The sequence below is a fragment of the Erinaceus europaeus genome, chromosome 6, assembly GCF_950295315.1.
Source record: "Erinaceus europaeus chromosome 6, mEriEur2.1, whole genome shotgun sequence".
NCBI lineage: Eukaryota > Metazoa > Chordata > Mammalia > Eulipotyphla > Erinaceidae > Erinaceus > Erinaceus europaeus.
Genome location: NC_080167.1, coordinates 55,197,506 through 55,220,906, shown reverse-complemented (window position 1 = coordinate 55,220,906; position 23,401 = coordinate 55,197,506). Strand labels below are relative to the sequence as shown.

The 23,401-nt window shown below is 38.8% G+C and overlaps 1 protein-coding gene across 1 annotated transcript in view; it reads right to left on the bottom strand.

Annotated features, from left to right (window-relative positions):
- The window catches only part of MRC1 (mannose receptor C-type 1), a 113,581-nt gene that overhangs the window by 36,089 nt on the left and 54,091 nt on the right, over positions 1 to 23,401 (bottom strand). The window contains exons 9-14 of the mRNA XM_016189657.2: positions 20,678 to 20,788; positions 16,492 to 16,607; positions 11,364 to 11,512; positions 8,517 to 8,716; positions 1,382 to 1,509; positions 378 to 465 (exon numbers count right to left, since the gene is read on the bottom strand). Coding sequence (XP_016045143.1) covers positions 378 to 465; positions 1,382 to 1,509; positions 8,517 to 8,716; positions 11,364 to 11,512; positions 16,492 to 16,607; positions 20,678 to 20,788 — 792 coding nt within the window. The remainder of the gene's footprint in view (positions 1 to 377; positions 466 to 1,381; positions 1,510 to 8,516; positions 8,717 to 11,363; positions 11,513 to 16,491; positions 16,608 to 20,677; positions 20,789 to 23,401) is intronic.

Sequence of the window (23,401 nt, the reverse complement as noted above, 5' to 3'; positions counted from 1 at the left end):
GACATCATTTTTACAGGAATAATAAAAATTGCTTCCAGATTCCCTGATGTGTAAGAAACTGCAAAACACTGTTTTACATAATGCCACACCAATTTTCCAAAAGTAGAAGACCAATATCATCTTATATAAACTAGTGGAGTGGGTTTATCATTCACATTTTTTTCTAGTCAATTATGGTATGTTTTTGGTGAACAGAACTAAACTAAGCAGGAGTAGAGTAATAATGGTAAAGTACCATTTATTCTATGTAGAAAAAAAATACTATCTCTAGCTACCATAATGACTTTTCTCTTTAAAAAATTGAATTAAATCAGAGGATAATATTAACATGAAATATGGTAGATGAAGACAATAACATATCAAGTCTAATCACTCACAGGAGAACCATCACTCCAAGTGAAACCTTCTGATGGACTTCCATAGGTCAGTCCCAACCAGAATAGTTCGTGGTAGCTTCCACTAGCCCTGAAACATACAAGAAAATTTACACTATTGTTTGACATAAATCTGGTTAACTATGAGAACTACTCACATTTGAAAGTTTGGTTAGTAGATTTTAATGACTAGCTATAAACAGTATACAAGTGGTCTGGGAGGTGCAGCAGTGGATAAAGCACTGGACTCTCATGCATGAGGTCCTCAGTTCGATCCCCAGCAGCACATATGCCAGAGTGATGTCTGGTTCTCTCTTTCCTCCTGTCTTTCTCATGAATAAATAAATAAAATAAAACAGTATATAGTACATGTGTATTTTTTTAGTAGGGCACATGGACATCCTATAAATAAGTCATTGCCTGAAAGTAAATAGTTATAAAGCAATAAAATAAAGGTATTTGTTTAAGAATATGTACTGACTGTCTTGTACGCTTATAGAACAATGCATTGTGGGATTTGTACCTATGCAGTTTAAGCATTTAGAAGTAAAATTAGATTAAGAAGGGTCCATAGCTTTGAGAACATATATATTCCAATTAGCAGCATGAGCCAACAATTCTGGCAATATAAGATTTTTTTCAGGGAGTCAGGCGGTAGCACAGCAGGTTAAGCGCAGGTGGCGCAAAGCACAAGGACCGGCATAAGGATCCCGGTTCAAGCCCCCGCTGCCCACCTGCAGGGGAGTCGCTTCACAAGTGGTGAAACAGGTCTGCAGGTGTCTATCTTTCTCTCCCCCTCTCTGTCTTCCCCTCCTCTCTCCATTTCTCTCTGTCCTATCCAACAACAATGACATCAATAATAACTACAACAATAAAAAAACAACAAGGGCAACAAAAGGGAATAAATAAAATAAATATAAAAAATTAAATAAAAAAAGATTTTTTTCCAACCAGTATATATTAAAAAAAAAAAGGTGGGGGGAATATTAGGTTTAGACGATACTCACGTCACCAGCCGCCATATTGCCTGTTGTTCCTCTTTATTATTGATACTTGCTAGATCACCTCCCAGAGCTCTACAAAAGTCTTGAGATTCAAACCACGTTTTCTTCTCATGTTTTCCTTTTGCAAACAGCTAATGATGATACCATTTCAGAAGTTATTTAACATTTTATAATTTATCAAATCCAGAGAAAAAAATTATTCTGGGTGAGATTTTGCTAATAGAACAGCTATACATTGCAATACATTGCCACAAGCCCCCCCAATAATATCATTCTTTTGCTTGAAATCAATTTATGAGTGGATATTCAAGGAACAAAATTTGGTAGGAAGGATTTTGTTGAGAAAATGAAATTGTTTTATATTACAGGTGAAATAATCAGAGAAAACTCTTATAAGCTTTAAGCATATGGATTAAGCACCCATTCCATCATAAAAGACAGGATTAATTTAGTTAAATATAAAGTGGGATTGAGATAAAAAAAAAAAATAAGAAAGTCTGTTACAGAGAAAGCAGACATGAGTAAGCCAAATTTTTAGAAAAATAACCTCCCCAAAAATGTGCCACAATCTGCAATCTTGGTGGTCCCAGAGGTGACGTAGTAGATAAAGCACTGGGTTCTCAAGCATGAGGTCCTGAGTTCAATCCTCAGCAGCACATTTACCATAGTGATGTCTGGTTCTTTCTCTCTCTTCTATCTTTCTCATTAATAAATAAATAAAATATTTTTTAAAAGTAGTGCAATCTTGTCTAGACTACACAATCAATAAGACTAGTAATCTTTCAGTCTTTTTTTTTTCCACTGATATCAGATTGTCTGACAGTTTTTGCCTGTGGCTGCATATCTTATCAACTATTGGAACACAAGCTAACACAAGCACTAACATAGCAGACTTTTTAAAAGTGGGTTAAGTTCAAAGACATATTTATATTTCCACATTTATTACATTATTTGCAATAGCCAAGAACTGGAAACAACCTAAGTGCCTACCTACCTACCTACTGGCAAATACAAACAAGATATGATGTAGATATACAATAAAATACTATTCGGTTATATAAAAAAATAAAATCCTGCCATTTGCAACAACATGGATGGTGTTGTGCTTAGTGAAATGTGCTAAGTGGAGAGAGACAAACACCATGTGATTTCATGTGTGGTATCCAGAGAAAACAAACAGATGAACCAAATAAGACAATAAACTTCTAGGTTATAAGACCAAGTGGTGATTACCTGAAAAGAAGGGGGAAAGTGGGTATAGAGTATAAATCAAGACAAAGAGAATGTACAAAGTAACTTCCCATGATATACATTTGCAATCTGCACAGTGTTAAAATGCAATGATGTATCAGTGAAAAGTAAACAGTGAACATTTTTTTTAATGAAAAGATGGGATATTCCAGGGATGCAAGGTTGGTTTAATATACGTAAATCAATCAACGTGGTCCACCACATCAATAAAAGCAAGACCAAAAACCACATGGTCATATCAACAGATGCAGAGAAAGCCTTTGACAAAATACAACATTCCTTTATAATCAAAACACTACAAAAAATGGGACTAGATGGAAAACTCCTCAAGATAGTGTAGTCTATATATAGCAAACCTACAGCCAACATCCTACTCAATGCTGAAAAACTGGAAGCATTTCCACTCAGATCAGATACTAGACAGGGAAGCCCACTATCACCATTACTATTCAACATAGTGTTGGAAGTTCTTGCCATAGCAATCAGACAGGAGCAAGGAATTAAAGGCATACAGTTTAGAAGAGAAGAAGTCAAACTCTCCCTATTTGCAGATGACATGATAATACACATAGAAAAACCCAAGGAATCCAGCAAGAAGCTTTTGGATATCATCAGGCAATACAGTAAGGTCAGGTCACAAAATTAACATTCAAAAGTCAGTGGCATTCCTCTATGCAAACACTAAATTAGAAGAAGCTGAAATCCAGAAATCAGTTCCTTTTACTATAGTAACAAAAGCAATAAAATATCTAGGAATAAACCTAACCAAAGAAGTGAAAGACTTGTATACTGAAAATTATGAGTCACTACTCAAGGAAATAGAAAAAGACACAAAGAAGTGGAAAGATATTCCATCTTCATGGGTTGGAAGAATTAACATAATCAAAATGAATATACTACCCAAAGCCATATACAAATTTAATTGCCGGGAGCCAAAACCTTAGCTAAGTCTCTCACATAACCGGTGAACGGACATTCTGATCATTGTAACTGCGATTACCATCTAACTGTTTGGAAAGTTGCTCACCCACCTCCCTCCCCCCACTACCTTAGCAGAACTTCCTCATGGTGTGTGCTTAAAATGCGGCTGTAAAATAAAATTTTCAGAGCTTGATCAGAAACCTGTCTTGCTCTTGTTCTTCGTGTCTCTTGTCCCCTCCATTCTCTCGCCCCCTACCCTAGGTTTCCGTCGATAACCCCGCAGGCCGGGGCATTTAATGCTATCTCCATCAATACCCCAACCACATTTTTTATATATATATATAACCTGTCACAACTCTTTCTGACTTACTTAGAGTACTTCTGGGCCTCCTAATTTGTCCTCCATCTATGTTTGCCTCATCCATAGTCTTTCAGGAATCCTCACTGATTTGGGGACAATGTTCCACAGCCCAACTGGCAATTCAGGCATTCCCCTTCAGGCCTCACAGGTATCCAGCTTTTTCTTAGTCTTTTATTTATTAGAGAGAAGGAGAGAAAACATGTGATGCTGGGAATTGAACTCAGGAAGGACCTTATGCTTGAGGGTCCAATACTGTACTGATTTTGTCATCTCGAGGACTGCTTCCCCTTAGACTTTTCAGTAGAGCTGTCTGCTCCCACTCCTCTAACTGCCGCCTCACTTATCCCTAAGGCTGTACTACTTAGCCACATGAACCTCACGCCTCTGATCAACCACATTTTTTTAGGAGAATAGAACAAATGCTACAAATGTTTACCTGGAACCAGAAAAGACCTAGAATTGCCAAAACAATCTTGAGAAAAAAGAACAGAACCAGAGGCATCACACTCCCAGATCTCAAATTGTATTATAGGGCCATTGTCATCAAAACTGCTTGGTACTGGAACATGAATAGACACACTGACCAGTGGAATAGAATTAAGAGCCCAGAAGTGAGCCCCCACACCTATGGACATCTAATCTTTGACAAAGGGGCCCAGACTATTACATGGGGAAAGCAGAGTCACCAACAAATGGTGTTGGAAATAATGGGTTGAAACATGCAGTAGAATGAAACTGAACCACTGTATTTCACCAAATACAAAAGTAAATTCCAAGGGGATCAAGGAATTGGATGTTAGACCACAAACTATCAGATACTTAGAGGAAAATATTAGCAGAACTCTTTTCCACATACATTTTAAAGACATCTTCAATGAAACGAATCCAATTACAAAGAAGACTAAGGCAAGTATAAACCTATGGGACTACATCAAATTAAAAAAGCTTCTTCACAGCAAAAGAAACCACTACCCAAACCAAGAGACCCCTCACAGAATGGAAGAAGATCTTTACATGCCATACATCAGACAAGAGTTTAATAACTAACATCTATAAAGAGCTTGCCAAACTCAACAACAAGACAACAAATAACCCCATCCAAAAATGGGGGGAGGAATTGGACAGAATATTCACCACAGAAGAGATCCAAAAGGCCAAGAAACACACGAAAAAATGCTCCAAGTCTCTGATTGTCAGAGAAATGCAAATAAAAACAACAACGAGATACCACTTCACTCCTGTGAGAATGTCATACATCAGAAAAGGTAACAGCAGCAAATGCTGGAGAGGTTTTGGGATTAAAGGAACCCTCCTACACTGCTGGTGGGAATGTAAATTGGTCCAGCCTCTGTGGAGAACAATCTGGAGAACTCTCAGAAGGCTAGAAATGGACCTACCCTATGATCCTGCAATTCCTCTCCTGGGGATATATCCTAAGGAACCCAACACATCCATCCAAAAAGATCTGTGTATACATATGTTCTTAGCAGCACAATTTGTAATAGCCAAAACCTGGAAGCAACCCAGGTGTCCAACAGCAGATGAGTGGCTGAGCAAGTTGTGGTATATATACACAATGGAATACTACTCAGCTGTAAAAAATGGTGACTTCACCGTTTTCAGCCGATCTTGGTGGGCCTTGAAAAATTCATGTTAAGTGAAATAAGTCAGAAACAGAAGGATGAATATGGGATGATCTCACTCTCAGGCAGAAGTTGAAAAACAAGATCAGAAAAAAAAACAAAAAACACAAGTAGAACCTCAAATGGAATTGGTGTATCGCACCAAAGTAAAAGACTCTGGGGTGGGGGTGGGTGGGTGGGGATAATACAGGTCCAAGAAGGATGACAGAGGACCTAGTGGAGGTTGTATTGTTATATGGGAAACTGGGGAATGTTATGCATGTACAAACTATTGTATTTACTGTTGAATGTAAAACATTAATTCCCCAATAAAGAAATTTTTTTAAAAAGATGGGATACAAACTAAATTGCATCTGATGGATTATATAATTTAGGGAGTCTGTCATATTCTCCAGAGGACATACTGATATAATCCACAGTGACAATCTGGCAAATACTATCAAAATGTGAACAGTATGGAAAGTCATTATATCCACCAGGCTCTGTAATTTTCATTCACTGTTGCAGGCTTGTGGATCAAGGAATTTGTTTTCAATGAACTCTGGTCTCCCAGTTGTCACTGAGCACTGCAAGGAAATCTTCACCTTGACCGAAACTTGAGTAACCTGGAAAAGGTGTCTTGAACATGGGTCCATTTCAGTAACTCCCAAGACTCCTACAGGCCCTCAACTTTCTAGACTGTTATATAAGTTCTGACTTTTAAAAAAAAATTATTTTGTTAACAGCTATAAGTATTATTAATTCCCTCATTTTAGTATGTACAAAGATGGTCAGCATGCTTCCTAAAAAACCAGATCCCCAGCACCTGTAAATACACATACTTTCCAGTGAAGTAAAACATCTACTGGGAGGGAGTCGGGTGGAAATGCAGCGGGTTAAGCGCATGCAGAGTGCAAGGACCAGCCTAAGGATCCTGGTTTGAGCACCCGGCTCCCCACCTATAGGGTCTGCAGGTGTCTATCTTTCTCTCCCCCTCTGTCTTCCCCTCCTCTCTCCATCTCTGTCCTATGCAACAATGGTGACATCAAGAAAGAACAACAATAATAACTACAACAATAAAACAACAAGGGCAACAAAAGGAAAAATAAATAAATATTTTTTAAAAAAACATCTACTTGAATAATTTTGATTTGCTTCCCAGCTTTAGAGAATTCTGCAGCAAATCTAAATCCTGTAGCAAATCTTCATGGCCTACCACCCTCAGTGAGTGACCTAGAAAGGATCAGCTTAGTCTTTCTTACCACCACCGGAGTTACTGCTTGGGCATGGTACCTACACAACTCTCGAGGGCCATTTTTCCCCCTTCCCTCCAGATGAAATGTGAGAGACAGAGATAGGAAGAGAGAAGGGGGCTGGGAAGTGGTCTACTTAGTTGAGTACACACATTACAGCACACAAGGACTCAGGTTCAAGTGCCTGGTGCCCAGCAGCAGGGGAACACTTCATGAGCAGTGAAGCTGGACTGCAGTTGTCCCACTGTCTCTTTCCCTCTCTATCTCCCACTCCACTCTCAATTTCTCTGTCTCTATCCAATAATAAATGAAAATTAAAAAATAGAGGGAGATAGAAAAGAAGAGACACCACAGCATTTCTCTAATAAATTGTGAAATTTCCTTCCTGAAGCCTCTCTCCAGGGGCTTGATCCTGATTCCTTAAGCATTGTAATCTATGTATTTTACCAGGTGAGCCACCTGCCAAACCCAGAATTTGGCTTTTTAAAAAGACTTTAATTAATTAATTAATTAATTTCTGCCTCAAGGGTTATTGCTGGGGCTCAGTGCTGGCATTATGAATCTACTATCCCTGGTGGCCATTTTTTCCATTTTATTGGATAGGATAGAGAGAAATTTAGAGGGGAAGAGGAGATAGATAGAAAGAGAGAGAGAGAAAGACATCTATCTGCAGACCTGCTTCATCGCTTGTGAAGTGCCCCCCCCATACAGGTTGGGAGCTGGGTGGCTCGAACCTGGATCTTTGCATAGGTCCTTACGTTTATTACTATGTGTGCTTAACTGGGTGCAACACCGCCCAGCCCTGAACTTAGCTTTTGTTTAGTGGCTCAAAAATTTCCAAGTGTAGCAAAAAATTACTGACTTGCTTTGTGTTAGTCTCAATCCTTTTGTTAGTCCTAAATCCTTAAACAGGAAAGAATCAAGATACCACAGGCTAGCATGAAGGAAAGCAGAATTTCTCATTGTAATAAGAGGTATGAAGTCAAACAACAGCAGGAGAGCCTGGGAAAGAGGAGATAGGCAGAGAAAAGGTGATAAAGATGAAACGTGCAATATTCTTGCCTTTAGGTTCATGATTAGTCAATAATTTGTTCTGCTTTATATCTTAACTCTTTTTCATCCACCAGATTCCAGATGATACCATGATGACAACCTGACTTCCTGGGCAGAGGACCCCACCATGTGTCTTGGAGCCCCGCCTTCCCAGATCCCTGCCCCACTAGGGAAAGAGAGACAGGCTGGGAGAATAGATTGGCCTGCCAATGCCCATGTTCAGCAGAGAAGCAATTACAGAAACCAGATCTTCCGCCTTCTGCATGCCACAATGATCCTGGGTCCATACTCCCAGAGAGATAATGGATAGGGAAGCTATCAAGAGAGGGGATTGAATATGGAGCTCTGGTAGGCATTGTGTGGACTATCCTATAGTCTTGTCAATATTTCCATTTTATAAATATTTTTTTAAATAGTGACTTCACAGAAGTCTGTAAAAAAATGATGAAACAGCAATAAAAGAGTTTCTCAGAGTTATGTTAGTCTAAATGTAACCTTAGTCATAGCTTCCACCCAGAGAGCTCTCAACAAAATCAATTAAGTCCAAATTCCCAAAGGTAGAAATAGGGTGCTGTGGATGAGTTCTTCTTTTGCCTGGTTTCAATTTAAGTAATTAAATTATTCTTTAATCTGATGCATATTCCTTGTTCTCTATTATTTTAGCAATCTATACATACCTTGAAACACAAGTTTGTTTTACTGCTGGAACCCCAGTTCTCTGGACATTTGGGTTCTGGAGTTGTTGTGGGCTCTGGGGGCCGAGTCACTCCTTCTGCCCAGTGTTTGCACACAAATTTTGCCTTCTCCTCACATTTCAAAATATCCCACAAGCCCCCTGCAATTCCAGTTCTCATGGCAACACATCCTGCTTTTCGCCCTGCATTAAATCAAATAGATCAAGTGTTATTCACTTAACAGATGGCTTGCTGAAGGCTTGTCATGCACACAAGAGAATTCAACACTAAGTGTCAAATTGGTTGATAAAAATCTGCATACCATGGGTACATGTCAGGAGAGATACTGTAGCTTCCAGCAATTGGTTTGTGTTATTTTGAATCCTTATTTACCTATAATTTGTGTTATCTAGACTTTAAATGAATTATGCTTTCAAATGCCAGGCATCTTGATGACATTTTATACTTCTAACACCTAGCAGGTGACCCCTTAAACACACAATGATACAAAAACTTTTGCATGATAAAATTTACCTAAATCACATAAATTACAGATAATACTTCTTTCTTTTTTATTTTATTTTTTTATTATCACTAGGATTTTTCTGGGGCTCAGTGCCTGTAGGATGAATCTACCCTTCCCAATGGCCATCTTTTCTCCCTTTATTTTTGTATGTTTTATTTGATAAGACAGATAGTGTTGTTTTCGCCGGGCTGGCTTCATGGGCAGGTAACAGACGACCCAGGGACTCATGGCTGGGTTGTACGCAGTATCTCTTTATTCATGCAGGACACAGCGCAATCTATACCAAGCTAAGCTAAACTCAAACTAAAACGAACAATGTTGTCTTTATATATACTTCCCAAGTAGGGTGTGAACAGGATGTGACATAGAGAGGGTGGAGAGAAAAGTGACTGGTGGAAGATCAGGGTGTGACAAGGAGAGGATCAGGGTGTGACAAGGAGAGGGGGTGGAGCAGGTGAGAATTCTACCACTAAACCACCAATGCCCTGGAGGGAGTGTGGTGCTTTATGTAAATGTAAAAGTGGTTTATGTAAAATAGACCAAAGCTTTGAATGGGAACAAATCAATCCCTATATAGGCATATGGTTAAGCAGAAGCCAGGGGGAGCTGGCATACTACCCAACAAGATAGAAATTGAGAAGGGATGGAGGGATAAAAGAGAGAGAAAGAGAGACAGCTGCAGACTTTTTCACTGTTCTGAAGCTCTCCCACTGCAGGTGGGAAGCATAAGCTCAAACCTGGGTCCTCATGCATGGTAATGTGTCTACTTAACTGGGTACAACACTGTCCAACCCCTAATACTTTTTCTTAAAATAATTTTTTTAATGTAGCAACAGAGTCTTGACCATAGGCAACAAATATCACTGCAGAGCTCTCTCCTTGGGTCAACTTTCTCATTCTTACTGATCTTGGAGAAGGAGAGGGAGAGGGAAAGGGAAAAGGAGAGGGAAAGGGTGAGGGAGAAGGAAAGGGAAAGGGAGAGAGGGAGCAGTGCTGTCTATCATATTCTCATGTGGTACCAGACCCTGAGCACAGTCCTATGTCCTACCCCCTACCCCACAAGATTATTTAAGACGTATTACCCCTAGCAGTCTCCAAGGTTGAAAGTTGTTCACAGACTTCAAAATAAAATATACCTGATTAGAGATTTTATTAAAGGCACTAGGTTACTCTGAATGTATCTCCTCCACAAAATATGAGTATCACTGCTTAACTTAGTGGATAAAAAGGAAAAGAAAATGAGGGTGACATTAGGCCTTATAGTTTAGAATTGCATTGTACTGTATGGCTACTTTCATGATGCAATGAGCTGAGAGCTTTGAAAATATTAGCATCAATCCCTCACTGCTAAATTGAGGCCTATTTTTTCTTGTTCCTTTATAGGACATTCAACATGTAAGTGTAACTCTCAAAGCTCTAGGAGATAAAGTTTTTCAAACAAATTTTCTCAGAGCTCCCCCCTGCTTTCCTTCAGCTACAGTTTGATCAATTTTTATTCCCTAAGAAGATTTCAAAATTAAAATTTTATGTCCCATTGCCAAATGGACCAACACAAGTAAAATAAAGAGCTGTTGTATAGCAAGTAAGGATTAGCACAATTATCAACATATGTTCAGAAGTACATTCAACTTTTATTATACTGCCCAATTATTCAAAATAAACTGCAATCTTACTACTATCCAGAATGTCGAATAACTATATAAGAGCCACGCTATCTAAATTAATGATTTACTTTCCTTAATAACAGCTGAGAATATGAATTAAAAGAACTTCCGAAGATGAGAGTTTATTAGGACAAACAGTACATTCTTGTACTTGAGCTATTACTCTTTTTTAGCTCTTTACCCTCTCACAGTGAAATATATGGGCTAGAAGAGGGTGAGTTCCTGGTGCTATCCTATCTGAAGAATAATGTCATATGCCACAATTCCAATGTATAACAAAGGAAAAGAAGTTTAGAGTCTATTTTAGAAGCTACTTATAAGGAAGGCAACTCAAAATTTACAGAGAGACAGGGAAGTGTTACTATGACAAGGAAAGCAAATTAGTCCAAATTCATGGTAGAAAGAATTTTATAGTCAACTAAAATTTAAAATGAAAGTAATAGTTTCCCATCAAATTTGTTACAAGGATAAAATAAAATTTAAGGTTTGTAAGGCTTAGCATGGGAGTCACATACCAGGCAATGACATAAAGAGACCCAGCCAAGCTCTGTCTCCTGATGCACCACTGAGGCACAGTTAGATTTTCATCACACAAACACACACACACACACACACACACACACACACACACCACATTCATACTGAGGCACTTGAACATACCTGGCATGTCTGCATTCCAGTGGGTAAACTGGACCTCTTCCTCGTTAGTCCACTTAAAGGTCCCTCTGTTCTGTATATCTGAAAGTCCTGTCCAAAAGTACTTTTCAGGCCTCAGTCCAACCAAACTAGTCAGAAAGGCTTGCTCGTATCTTTAAAAAGAAAAAAGGAAAATGAACTAAATTTTACACATATTTTTATACATTTTTTTCTGTTAGTCAACATAAGAAGCATTCATCTCTATGAAGCTGCGCTAGGATTTGGCCAGTAATTCAGTAATTCAGTAATTCAGTAATTGTGATCTAATTTGACAATATTAAAATTATTCAGCGATAGTGCATTGCTTTACCAGGTATGCACCCTGGGTTTAAGCTCAGCCCCCACCATAGTGAAGAAAACTTTAGTGCTATGGTTTCTTTGCCAGTCTTTGCCTCTCCAGAGCTGATAAGAAACAAAAATAATACATAATTAAGAAAAAATAATTAAACTACTAGTAAGGAGTGTTTCCAGAGGTGGCACAGTGGATAAAGCACTGGACTCTCAAGCATGAGGTCCTAAGTTCGATCCCCAGTAGCACATGTACCAGAGTGATGTCTGTTTATTTCTCTCCCTTCCTATCCCTTTCATTAACAAATAAATAAAATCTTCACATGCCAAACATCAGACAAGAGACTAATCACCAAAATATATAAAGAGCTCAGCAAACTTAGCACCAAAAAAGCAAATGACCCCATCCAAAAATGGGCAGAGGATATGAACAAGACTTTCACTTCAGAGGAGATCCAAAAGGCTAACAAACATATGAAAAACTGCTCTAGGTCACTGATTGTCAGAGAAATGCAAATAAAGACAACTTTGAGATACCATCTCACTCCTGTGAGAATGGCATACATCAAAAAGGACAGCAGCAACAAATGTTGGAGAGGCTGTGGGGACAGAGGAACCCTTTTGCACTGCTGGTGGGAATGTAAATTGGTCCAGCCTCTCTGGAGAGCAGTCTAGAGAACTCTCACAAGGCTAGATATAGACCTTCCATATGACCCAGTAATTCCTCTCCTGGGGATATACCCCAAGGATTTCAAAACGCCCAACCAAAAAGATATGTGTACATCTATGTTCATAGCAGCACAATTCATAACAGCTAAAACCTGGAAGGAACCCAGATGCCCAACAGCAAATGAATGGCTGAGAAAGCTGTGGTACATATACACAATGGAATACTATGCAGCTATTAAGAACAATGAGCCCACCTTATCTGACCCATCTTGGACAGAGCTAGAAGGAATTATGTTAAGTCAGCTAAGTCAGAAAGATAAAGATGAGTATGGGATGTCCCCACTCATCAACAGAAGTTGAGAAAGAAGAACAGAAAGGGAAACTAAAAGTAGGATCTGATTAAATTGAGAGCAGGGCACCAATGTAAAAACCCTGTGGTGAAGGTGAGGGTGGCCATTGGGCTTCCTGGTGCAACGGGGTGTGGGGGTGGGAAATGGGACACAGTCTTTTGGTGGTGGGAATGGTGTTTATGTACATTCCTATTAAAGTGTAAACATATAAACCACTATTTAATTAATATGAGATGGGAAAATTTATCATATGTCTAAAACTTCTTAAAATACAGACGGAGTCTTTTTAATACATAGGCTGAGTCTTTGATATGTGGACTCTCTCAAAAGCCTAGACCAGGGAGAACAGAAGCAACCAGCAGCAGAGCTATATACAAGATGCTGGGTATTATACCCCAAACCCTAACAAAGGGACTTTCCAAAATTAACCCAATCACCAAATAATGTGATGATAACAATAACTATCCATTGTCTTCTTGAACCCTAAGACAAAAGGAACCTCACATTTCCACTATAGAGCCTATATTTCCCGCAGTCCTGGAACCTTAGGGTGGGGCCCACTTTCCTACATGCTGCTCTCAATTCAAATCAAATAATACTGCAACCTAATCAATGCAACGAGTGCCACCACAACATGCTTCACTTCAGACTGTGTCCAGAGACTTCAGGTGTGGAATGACAACCCTTCAGCTTCATCACTCGGGTGAGACCTTTCCTTTCATAGTATTCTCTAATTCCATTCCAGGTGTTCCACTCCCCAATAAAGCCCCAAACCTAGATATAGTCCAGGTCCCCTGAGATAGAGCATAGGTTCACCCGTGCCCATAAACTAGGGAAAAATATATACCTGAAAGCAAAAGTACACAAGAGCATGCAGGGAATACCCCCAACACTTCATCTGTACTATTCCAGTCTTTGATTGTTCAACAGTTTGTTTGGTTTTGTATGTTAATTCTCTTTTCAGCCACCAGGTTCCAGATGCTGACCAGACTTCCCTGGACAGATGACCCATCAATGTGTACGGGAGCGCCACTTCCTCAGAGACCCACCCTACTAGAAAGAGAGAGACAGACTGGGAGTATGGATCGACCAGTCAACGCCCATGTTCAGCGGGGAAGCAATTATAGAAGCCAGACCTTCCACCCTCTGCATCCCACAATGACCCTGGATCCATATTCCCAGAGAGATAGAGAATGGAAAGGCTATCAGGGGAGGGGATGGGATATGGAGATCAGGTCATGGGAATTGTGGAACTGTACCCTTCTTATTCTATGGTTTTATTAATGTATCCTTTCTTAAATAAAAAATAAAAACAAGAGGTGAAGCAGGTCTGCAGGTGTCTATTTTCCTCTCCCCCGTCTTCCCTTCCTCTCTCGATTTCTCTCTGTCCTATCCAACAATGACAGGAATAACAATAATAATAACAAGAACAGTGATAAACAACAAGGGCAACAAAAGGGAAAAATTAGCCTCTAGTAGCAGAGATTTGTAGTGTAGGCACTGAGCCCCAGTGATAATCCTGGAGGCTAAATAAATAATAAATAAAAATAAACGACTAGGGAAATGTGAATTTATGGAAGAATTGTACCCCATATCTTAGTTAATACTATCATTCAAACATATATATATATCTGTTCTCAAAATGTGAGATGGTTCTAAAAATGCAAGAAAATGATGGCACTTTAAACTGTCGTTTTAAACTGTTGTTTGTTTGTTTTTAGATACAAGAGAGAGAGGCAGAGAGTGAATGAGTGAGTGACCACAACACCAAAGTTTCCTTCAATGCTGTACAGAACAGGGTCAACTCTGGGTCTAGCACATAGCAAAGCAGTACAGTATGGATGTGAGCTATGTTGCCAAGCCTAACACATTGTTAAAAAAAAAAAAAAAAAAAGGTCTATAATTTTAAGTTCCATACTCAATTCTATAATTTTAGTGCCATACTCAATTCTATAATTTTAGTGCCATACTCAATTCTAAAGCAAGCTAAAGGGCCACAAGCTTGTCAGGACACTACAAACTGAAGCAACTGCACGGACTTTACCCTCAGCTCTGAAACAGAAGACATAGTGAAAGAGAAACATAGAAATATGGGCATTCAATCTCTAGAAAGAACTAGAAGCCAAGTCATAAATACCATAATTTTCTTTTCTCCTTTTTTGGCGAAAGAGAAGTATTTCTCTGTACTGGGCATAATCCGGTAGTAGCGCTAATTTAGTTAATAACATAATAAAACTTTGGTCATAATTGACAGTCATCAAACAGTATAGGCAGCATTCTGAGCAAAAAAAAAAAAAAATCTCTTTGGAACAAAAACTAAAATCAAGTGGTGTCCCAATATTTTAGGGAAAAAAAAAAAGGAGGGTGCAGAAGACTTAGAGGGAATACGCAGGGAAATGCAACAGAGCAAACTGACAGTTGAGCCTTTGTTTGACTCTAGTCTAAATAATCTCATTGCCCAGACAGAACAGAACATTCACAATTCTAACCTGAACATAAATATTACAAAGGCATGCAAGTGAAAACAAACTGGAAATATAAATGCTAGGGAAATATCTGTACAGATTGCTCTAATGGACCTAAAGATTAGTTACAGTGTGCATCAGAATAGGTCTCCAGGGAACTGAGACGAGCTGCTGCTACCAATGTTAACTCAGTGGTAGAGCGTATGCCTTCCATGTTTAAGGAGGCCCTGGGTGGCATCACTGGCACCAAAATCACAGCAAGACAAACATGAGAAGCTTATCTCTTTATCAAAATATTCATATGATGTATGTTCTGATTTTCAAATGTTAGAGTCATCTCAAAGTGATACAATGTATTAGACATGAGAGAATTTGAAGGATGTAGGCTGAAATTCTAATACTTTTATAAGGACAATACAAATTTGACAATATTTTTCAAAGAATTTTTTTAAATAGCTTTTTTTTACATTTATTTGGTCTGCCTCGAATGGTCAATAGCTTTAAATTATTTACTTATTTATTTATATTGAGGAATCAGGACCTCATATGACTTTACCTTTCTTTTACCTTTCCCAGGTCAGTTTTTTGAGGGAGAGGAAGAGAGAAAGAGAGAAAATGAATCCCAGTGTCATATTATCACTTCCATGTGATACCAGGGATACCCAGATACTCATCCTGCCCAGTGAGCTCTCTCTCCAACCCTAACTTCTTGCATTAAAACTCAATAATTTTCGCTTTCTACTTCAAAGAAATGAAGTAGTGCCTAAACCCAGTGTTTCAGAAAAGAAGAGTAGGAGGAAAATAACTAAACACACACACCAAATTTAAATAGATATCAAAAATTATGCAAAATTGTCAGCACATGTGATTTTCTTGGATTAGTAATGTAGTAAATTGAACAAAGTAAAGAATGGGAAAAGAATGAAAAAAATCAGTAATTATTTCTGCCCCTCATCCCCCCCTTTTTTGGTAGAAGCTGTGGTAAAGACAGAATGAAGGATTTTTGAACTGACAAATTTTACTAAATTTTCCTGCTTTAAATAATTTGACCTCTACTAGATTAGAAAAAAAGATCAAGGCTATAAAATATAATTACTAAATTATTAGCAAGCTGTTATGAATATTGATTTATAATAGTAAAAGCAGCAAAGTATTCATAGTATTAACCAAATTGATAGTTTTAATTCTTCTACCTTTACAAAACACAACACAGAAAATCATATAATTTACTTAGAAAGTCAATTACAAGGACATTTGGGCTCTTCTGAAGAGCTTTTATTATTTGACATATTTTTAAATTAAATTCAAATCAGTACATACCTATCTTCAACAGTTGTTAGGTAAGCCTTCTCATTTTGACAGGTCTGGTTTGCTTCTGCAAAGGTTGAAAGTGTGTGTCCAATCATATAACAGTAGAACCCATGCCTTTTCCAGCCCTAGTAATGTTACCAAGCAGATAATTAGGCATATTTATTAGATAATGTCATTCAATTATTCCATTATCATGAAACATAGAGTGGTGAGAAATGATGGAAATTCTAAAGAGCACAAAATGATGTGCATTCCAGAGTGGGGATGCATTTGATAGGTTGTTGAACTCATAGCATGAGGTCCAGAGTTTGAGCCCAGACATTCCATGTGCCAAAGTGATGCTCTGGTATCCTCTATCTATCTATCTATCTATCTCTGTCTCTCCCTTTCTTTCTCTGTCTCTCTCTCTTAAATAAATAAAATGTTAAAAAAAAAAAAGAACAAAGATGAGAGGACCAAATGTCTACAATGAGTAAAGAAATAGTTAATTGGCTTAGTAAATTCACATCACGCTTCTCAAATTTGATTTTAAAAAATGTAGATATATGTATTTATTTTTTAAAAAAACACCTTTTTTGTTTTTTGCATCCAGGGTTATCACTGGGGCTCAGTGCCTGCACTATGACTCCACGGCTCCTGGAGGCCGTTTTTCCCATTTTGTTGCCCTGTTGCCCTTGTTGTTGTTGTTATTGTTGCCAATGCTATTATTGTTGGATAGGACATAGAGAAATCAAGAGAGGAGGGGAAGACAGAGAGAGAGAGAAAGACACCTGCAGATCTGCTTCACTGCCTATGAAGCCATCCCCCTCCCCACAACCAGATCCTTGAGCTATACTTGTGCTTCGTGCCATGTGCGATCAACTTGCTATACTACCTCCTGGCCCCTAAAGAAGCACTCTTAACGACATAGAATGGTTTAAAAGGAATCAGTTAGAATTTTTAGAAAATTAGCAGGCGCAAAATAGCTCCTGTTGCAATATTGGTGTTATTTTTCATTGACTTAATGGTAGAATAGCACTATTATGAATGAAAAGAGTAATTACACAATAAACAGAGAAGCAATGTATCAGAAGATTTAACTACATGGTTCAATGTATACATAGCAAACATAGACCAAATTATAATGAACATTTACTAACTTTTATCTAAATAACATGAATAGACCCCCCCCAGATCCCAAAAAGAGCATTCCATTTAAGCACAAATGAAATATTTTAAAACTTTATATGATCACAATATAGTGAAATTAAAAATCATTCATAACTGTCAATTATTTAGAAACTAATAAAAAAAACCCACATTATACCCACCAAAACTTTCACCACTGTAACAAATATATGTTTGTGTACACACACACATATGCATGCCCACACATCTGTAAATAAGGACTCGAAGAGATCTTAACAGAATTAATATTTAGATTTTAGATCTGAATAGATATGTAGAACTGAGTCACTATGTAAATACTGCATAACAAATCTTAGTGACTGGTTCATAATTTCAAATCCAGCTTTTATTTCCATAAGCTTCTTAAAACACATTCAGTTTAATGTCACATCCATTAGTCCTACCATCTATGGCTCCTGTTGGTCTATTTTATAATTTTAGATTTTATACTTGTCTGTGTGATTTCTAGTCAGCCTGGACAAGAGGACTTCTGCATAAAAAGAATCTACATTTGCCTCTGTTCAGAATGACTATCCAGAGTTCTCATCTAAGAATCACCCAATGTCACACTCTTAGCTTGTGATAGCCCAGATAAAGGACAATGACTTGAAAACCCAGTCCTAGATCAGTATGAAAACAGGCCTGTGCCTTTGAAATCTCCAAATCACCCTTAAAACACAGTGTCCAAACCCAGACAAAAATTCTTGTTATCTTATTTTTTTTTAAAGGTGATAGGACTTTACACAAACAAATTTCATTGCTCCATGGGCCAATTTTTTATTTTTATTTTTTCCCAGATAGAGACAGAAGGACAGAGTGAGGGGAAACATCACGAAACTGTTCCATCTGTAGAGCTTCTGTATGGCACTCCCAGATTGTTCTAGGGCTCAAACCCAGGATCTCATACATGTTACACTAGGCATGTGCTCTAGTGGCTGGGTAATCTCCCAGTCCTCATTCTTAATATTTTCCTTTGATGTTGAATCAATTGTTTTTCTAGTCTTCTTAGTTCTTTGAGAAAGTCACTACCTAGTGCCCAAAGTATTTATTTGAACTTTAGTTTCTTCTTCTAATGAGGAATATAGTATTTATCCTTTAAGGTTACTGATAGCATAATTATATTTAGCAAACAGTTGTTGATATTTTATTATTTTTAGTATTACTGTCCCGATGATCAAATTAGGTTTTACCAGGGAACACAGGTATTATAATTAAGATAAACAAGAAAATATAAAATTTATATTGATGGTATACAATTTAAGGATTGCTTATTACTTACAGAAAATTATAGTAATATACAATCACTCATAGTGCATATGATTTGGTAAACAACATGCAAGTGTATTGGTAGAAAATCACATGCACTGGTCTGGAGCCTGGGTTCTAGCCTGGCCTCTGTGTAATCTGAAGAGTCATAGCTTCTTTGCTGTAAAATTTCCAGAACAGAAAAACTGAAAGGGGGGATTCTGATTACATGCTTTGATGATTTAAATAAGCCTAGGAGGTAACTTTATGGTATCACACAAGATCCTGTACCTCTAACATTTCCTGTATCTGCTCTATGTTTCTCTGCACAGTATTAGATTATATTCCTTGAATCCTAATGTTTGGCATAATATGATCAGCTCATATGCACTCTTGGAGAGAAAAAAATCTAGTTTTTTTTTGTGTTTTTTTTTATTTTTTGCCTCTCGGGTTATCGCTGGGGCTCAGTGCTTGCACTACGAATCCACTGCTCCTGTGGCCATTTTTTTTTTTTTTTTAGATTTGTTGGATAGGACAGAAAGAAATCGAGAGGGGAAGATAGACACCTGCAGGCCAACTTCACCACTTGTGAAGTGACACCCGCCCACCGCAGGTGGTGGGGTAGGGGCTCCAATCAGGATCCTTGAGCGGGTACTTGCACTTTATACTATGTGGCTTACCTGATGCACCACAGCCCGACCCCTAGTCTTTATTTTTTATCCAGGAGAAGTGAGAAAGAGACAAAGAGGAAGAGGAGCAACTCGGCAATCAAATAGGAAAATGATAAACATGCACCCTGGATTTTGGAGTTTCTCTATGCTTTTAGACAATAACTTGGATCCACCTACCTATAAGATTTCAGGCTGGGGGGGGGGATGGTATAGTCACAGGTGCTTTGAATATAACTAAAATAGGCCTACTAGCTATCTACAAAATGGAGGACCCCCCCCCCAACTATTCATCTGCACTATTCCAGCCTTTAGGTTCATGATTAGTCAACAACTTGTTTGGGTTTATGTTAACTCTCCTTTCAGCCACCAGGTTCCAGATGCTACCATGATGCCAAACAGACTTCCCTAGACAGACAACCCCACCAATGTGTCCTGGAGCCCTGCTTCCTCAGAGCCCCTCCCCACTAGGTAAGGAGAGAGACAGGCTGGGAGAATGGATCAACTTGTCAATGCCCATGTTCAACGGGGAAGCAATTACAGAAGCCAGACCTTCAACTTTCTGCACTACCATAATGATCTCGGGTCCATACTCCCAGAGAGATAAAGAATAGGGAAGGTAACAGAGGAGGGGATGGGATACTGAGTTCTGGTGGTGGGAATTGTGTGGAGTTGTACCCCTCTTATCCTATGGTTTTGTCAGTGTTTCCTTTTTATAAATAAAAAATAAATTGTTTCGGCAGTGGCCATTGCCTGTATCTGCAAATAATAATAATAAATAATAAAAGAGCTGTGGACAGGTACTGCCATCTTCCAGGTGAGGTTGAAGCACTATAGTATTATTTGTGGTTTTTGTTTTGTTTTTTGACACCTGCAGGTCTAAACAGCAGTACCAAACTCTTACAGTGAACCACTGAATGCTTAAATGCTTGAGACCTCTGGTTCTCTATGACAAATAAGCAAGCGGCTTACACAGTCTTTGCTGGTCTGAAGACTAGCCAGGTCACCACTCATTTCTAGCAGGTGGTGGTGCTTGGGAATGGAACACAGTATGCACCTCATATGCACTGCCACTGTGCAATCTCCCTGGCCCACAGCATACATTCTGTACTCACCTTCTGGCAGCCTACATCTACTTCCACAATTCCCGGACTTTGGGCTTGTGATTTCATCTTACAGATGTAGCCCAGGGTGCGCTCACAGGCCCGGTCTGCCCAGTACCCATCCTGCAGAAAGCAAGGAGATTCATTGATCAACAGTTGTTGGGCTCTGTGCTATTTTCTTGTAGTTATATCTCACAAAAGAAAAAACTCAGAAAATGAATATTTATAGTTCTTAAGATACAGGGACATCTAAGCAAAACGAAAAGTAAATTGACTTTAGCAAATAAATGATAAACTGGACTCTGGATAATGCACTGCTTTGTTATGCAACTGGAGGGTGCTTCGGTATTGTGGTGTCTTTCCTTCTCTCTGTCTCTGCTTCTGTTTTCTATCTAAAAAAGTCAGCCCATAGTGGTAAAACCCCAGCAATGGCAAAAAAAAAAAAAAAAGGAAGAAAGAAAGAAAAGATAAGAAAAGGAAGAGAGGGGTTATATCCCTAGTGCTTTTTTATTTCCTTTTTTTAGGGGAGGGGATAAGGAAAGGAATTGGCAAAGCCAGGTCTTCACACAGATCAGTTTTTTTTTAATTCAGATAGAGACTGAGTCAGAGACATACCACAGCACCAGAGCTTCCCTCAGTAGCATAGCACCTCCCACGTCATGTCAATGTCTGACTCTAGGTGTACAAGACAAGGCATGCACCTTACCCAATGTGCAATTGGGGGTCTGTCCCAATATATTTTTATATCTTAGCTGTCCAAGCCACCATTGAGAAAAATCTAAAGATAAAGATGTTTGATGTGTTGGTGTTAACAGGCTTATATATTGCAGTCTCCATAGCAATGTCAATGGTTAGCTGTTTCCAAGCTAGGCAAATATATACGTCATAAACACATCAAACTTGAAAACACAGCTGAGGGGACCATGGTGCACCTAATAGAATGCACAGATTGCTATGCATGGACCCAGGTTCAAGACCCTAGTCCTATCTGTTGTGGGGAAGCTTCACCAACGGTGAAGCAATGCTATGGTTCTCTCTCTTTCCCTCTCTCTCTCTCTTTTTCTTCCTCTTTATCTCTCCCTTACCTCTAGATTTCTGTCTCTATCCAAAAAAGAAAAAAAAACAATATTAAGGGGAAATAAAAGTCACTGGGAGCTTGGATTCATTATGCAGGCACTGAGCTCCAGTGATAACTCTAGTGGCAACTAAACACAGACACAGACACACACACACACACACACACACACACACACCTAAAACCAGTCATTTCTCTTTCCTTCTTTCCATTTCTGTTGATAAATCTCCTCCTAAGTGGGCGACTCTACCTTCCTCTCTGCTTCGGAGTCCACCCTCCGAAAAAAAGAGATTTCACATTAAAACAGTCTCTTTCCTTGAACTAATTAACACCTTGAAAAATGCTTTCTGGGAGTCGGGCTATAGCGCAGCGGGTTAAGCGCAGGTGGCGCAAAGCACAAGGACTGGCATAAGGATCCCGGTTCGAACCCCGGCTCCCCACCTGCAGGGGAGTCGCTTCACAGGCGGTGAAGCAGGTCTGCAGGTGTCTATCTTTCTCTCCTCCTCTCTGTCTTCCCCTCCTCTCTCCATTTCTCTCTGTCCTATCCAATAACGACGACAACAACAATAATAACTACACAATAAAACAACAAGGGCAACAAAAGGGAATAAATAAATAAAATAAAATATTTAAAAAAAATAAATAAAAAGAAAAATGCTTTCTGTATTCATTGCCTTAATTCCCCATCTCTCATTTGGTCTCACTTCTGTGTAACGTGAGCCTTCAGACAGAGGAATATTGTAAGCTGCAAATTTTGTGCCATCACTCTCAAATTAATACTGCATTTTCATGCTATTGTCCAGACCAACTCTTCCACCTCTCACTCTCTGCTCACAGTCATATAATCTTTTTGGTTTTTTTAATGAGTATCATAAATGCTCTGATTTTCTCTTTTTAGAACACTTTCTTACCTTTTCTTTGGATAATTAATACCTCCTCTTTTCTTAAGCTTTTGCTCACAAAAAAAAAAAAACAGCTATAATGACAAAAAATATATTGGCTAATAATACTGCACAATAATTGGTCCAGGCATTTGTATGTACGTTACATGCATTTACCAACATCATGTCATGTGAGCGAGGTACAAACAGCAAACCCATTTTGCAAATGAAGACATAAATAAGACACCAAAACCCAGCCTCTTAGCTATCATGGTCATCAACTATTAAGAAAAACTCAGGGGCTGGGTGGTGCACAATAGGTTAAGCGCACACGGCACTAAGCGCAAGAACCAGAGTAAGGATCCTGGTCTGAGACTCTGGCTCCCCACCTGCAGGGGGGTCGTTTCACAGGTGGTGAAACAGGTCTGCAGGTGTCTATCTTTCTCTCCCCCTTTCTGTTTTACCTCCTCTCTCCATTTCTCTCTGTCCTATCTAACAACAATGACAGCAATAATAACAACAACGGTAAAACAACAAGAGCAACAAAAGGAAAAAAATAGCCTCCAGGAGCAGTGGATTTGGATTGCAGGCACCAAGCCCCATCAATAATCATGGAGACACACACACAAAAAAAAAAAAAAAAAGAAAGAAAGAAAGAAAAACTCATTTGAAGGGCTGGGTGGTGGCACATGGGGTAAAGTGCACATATTACCATGTGTAAGGACCCAGGTTCAAGCATCCACTCCCTACCTGCAGGAGAGACATTTCACAAGTGGTGCA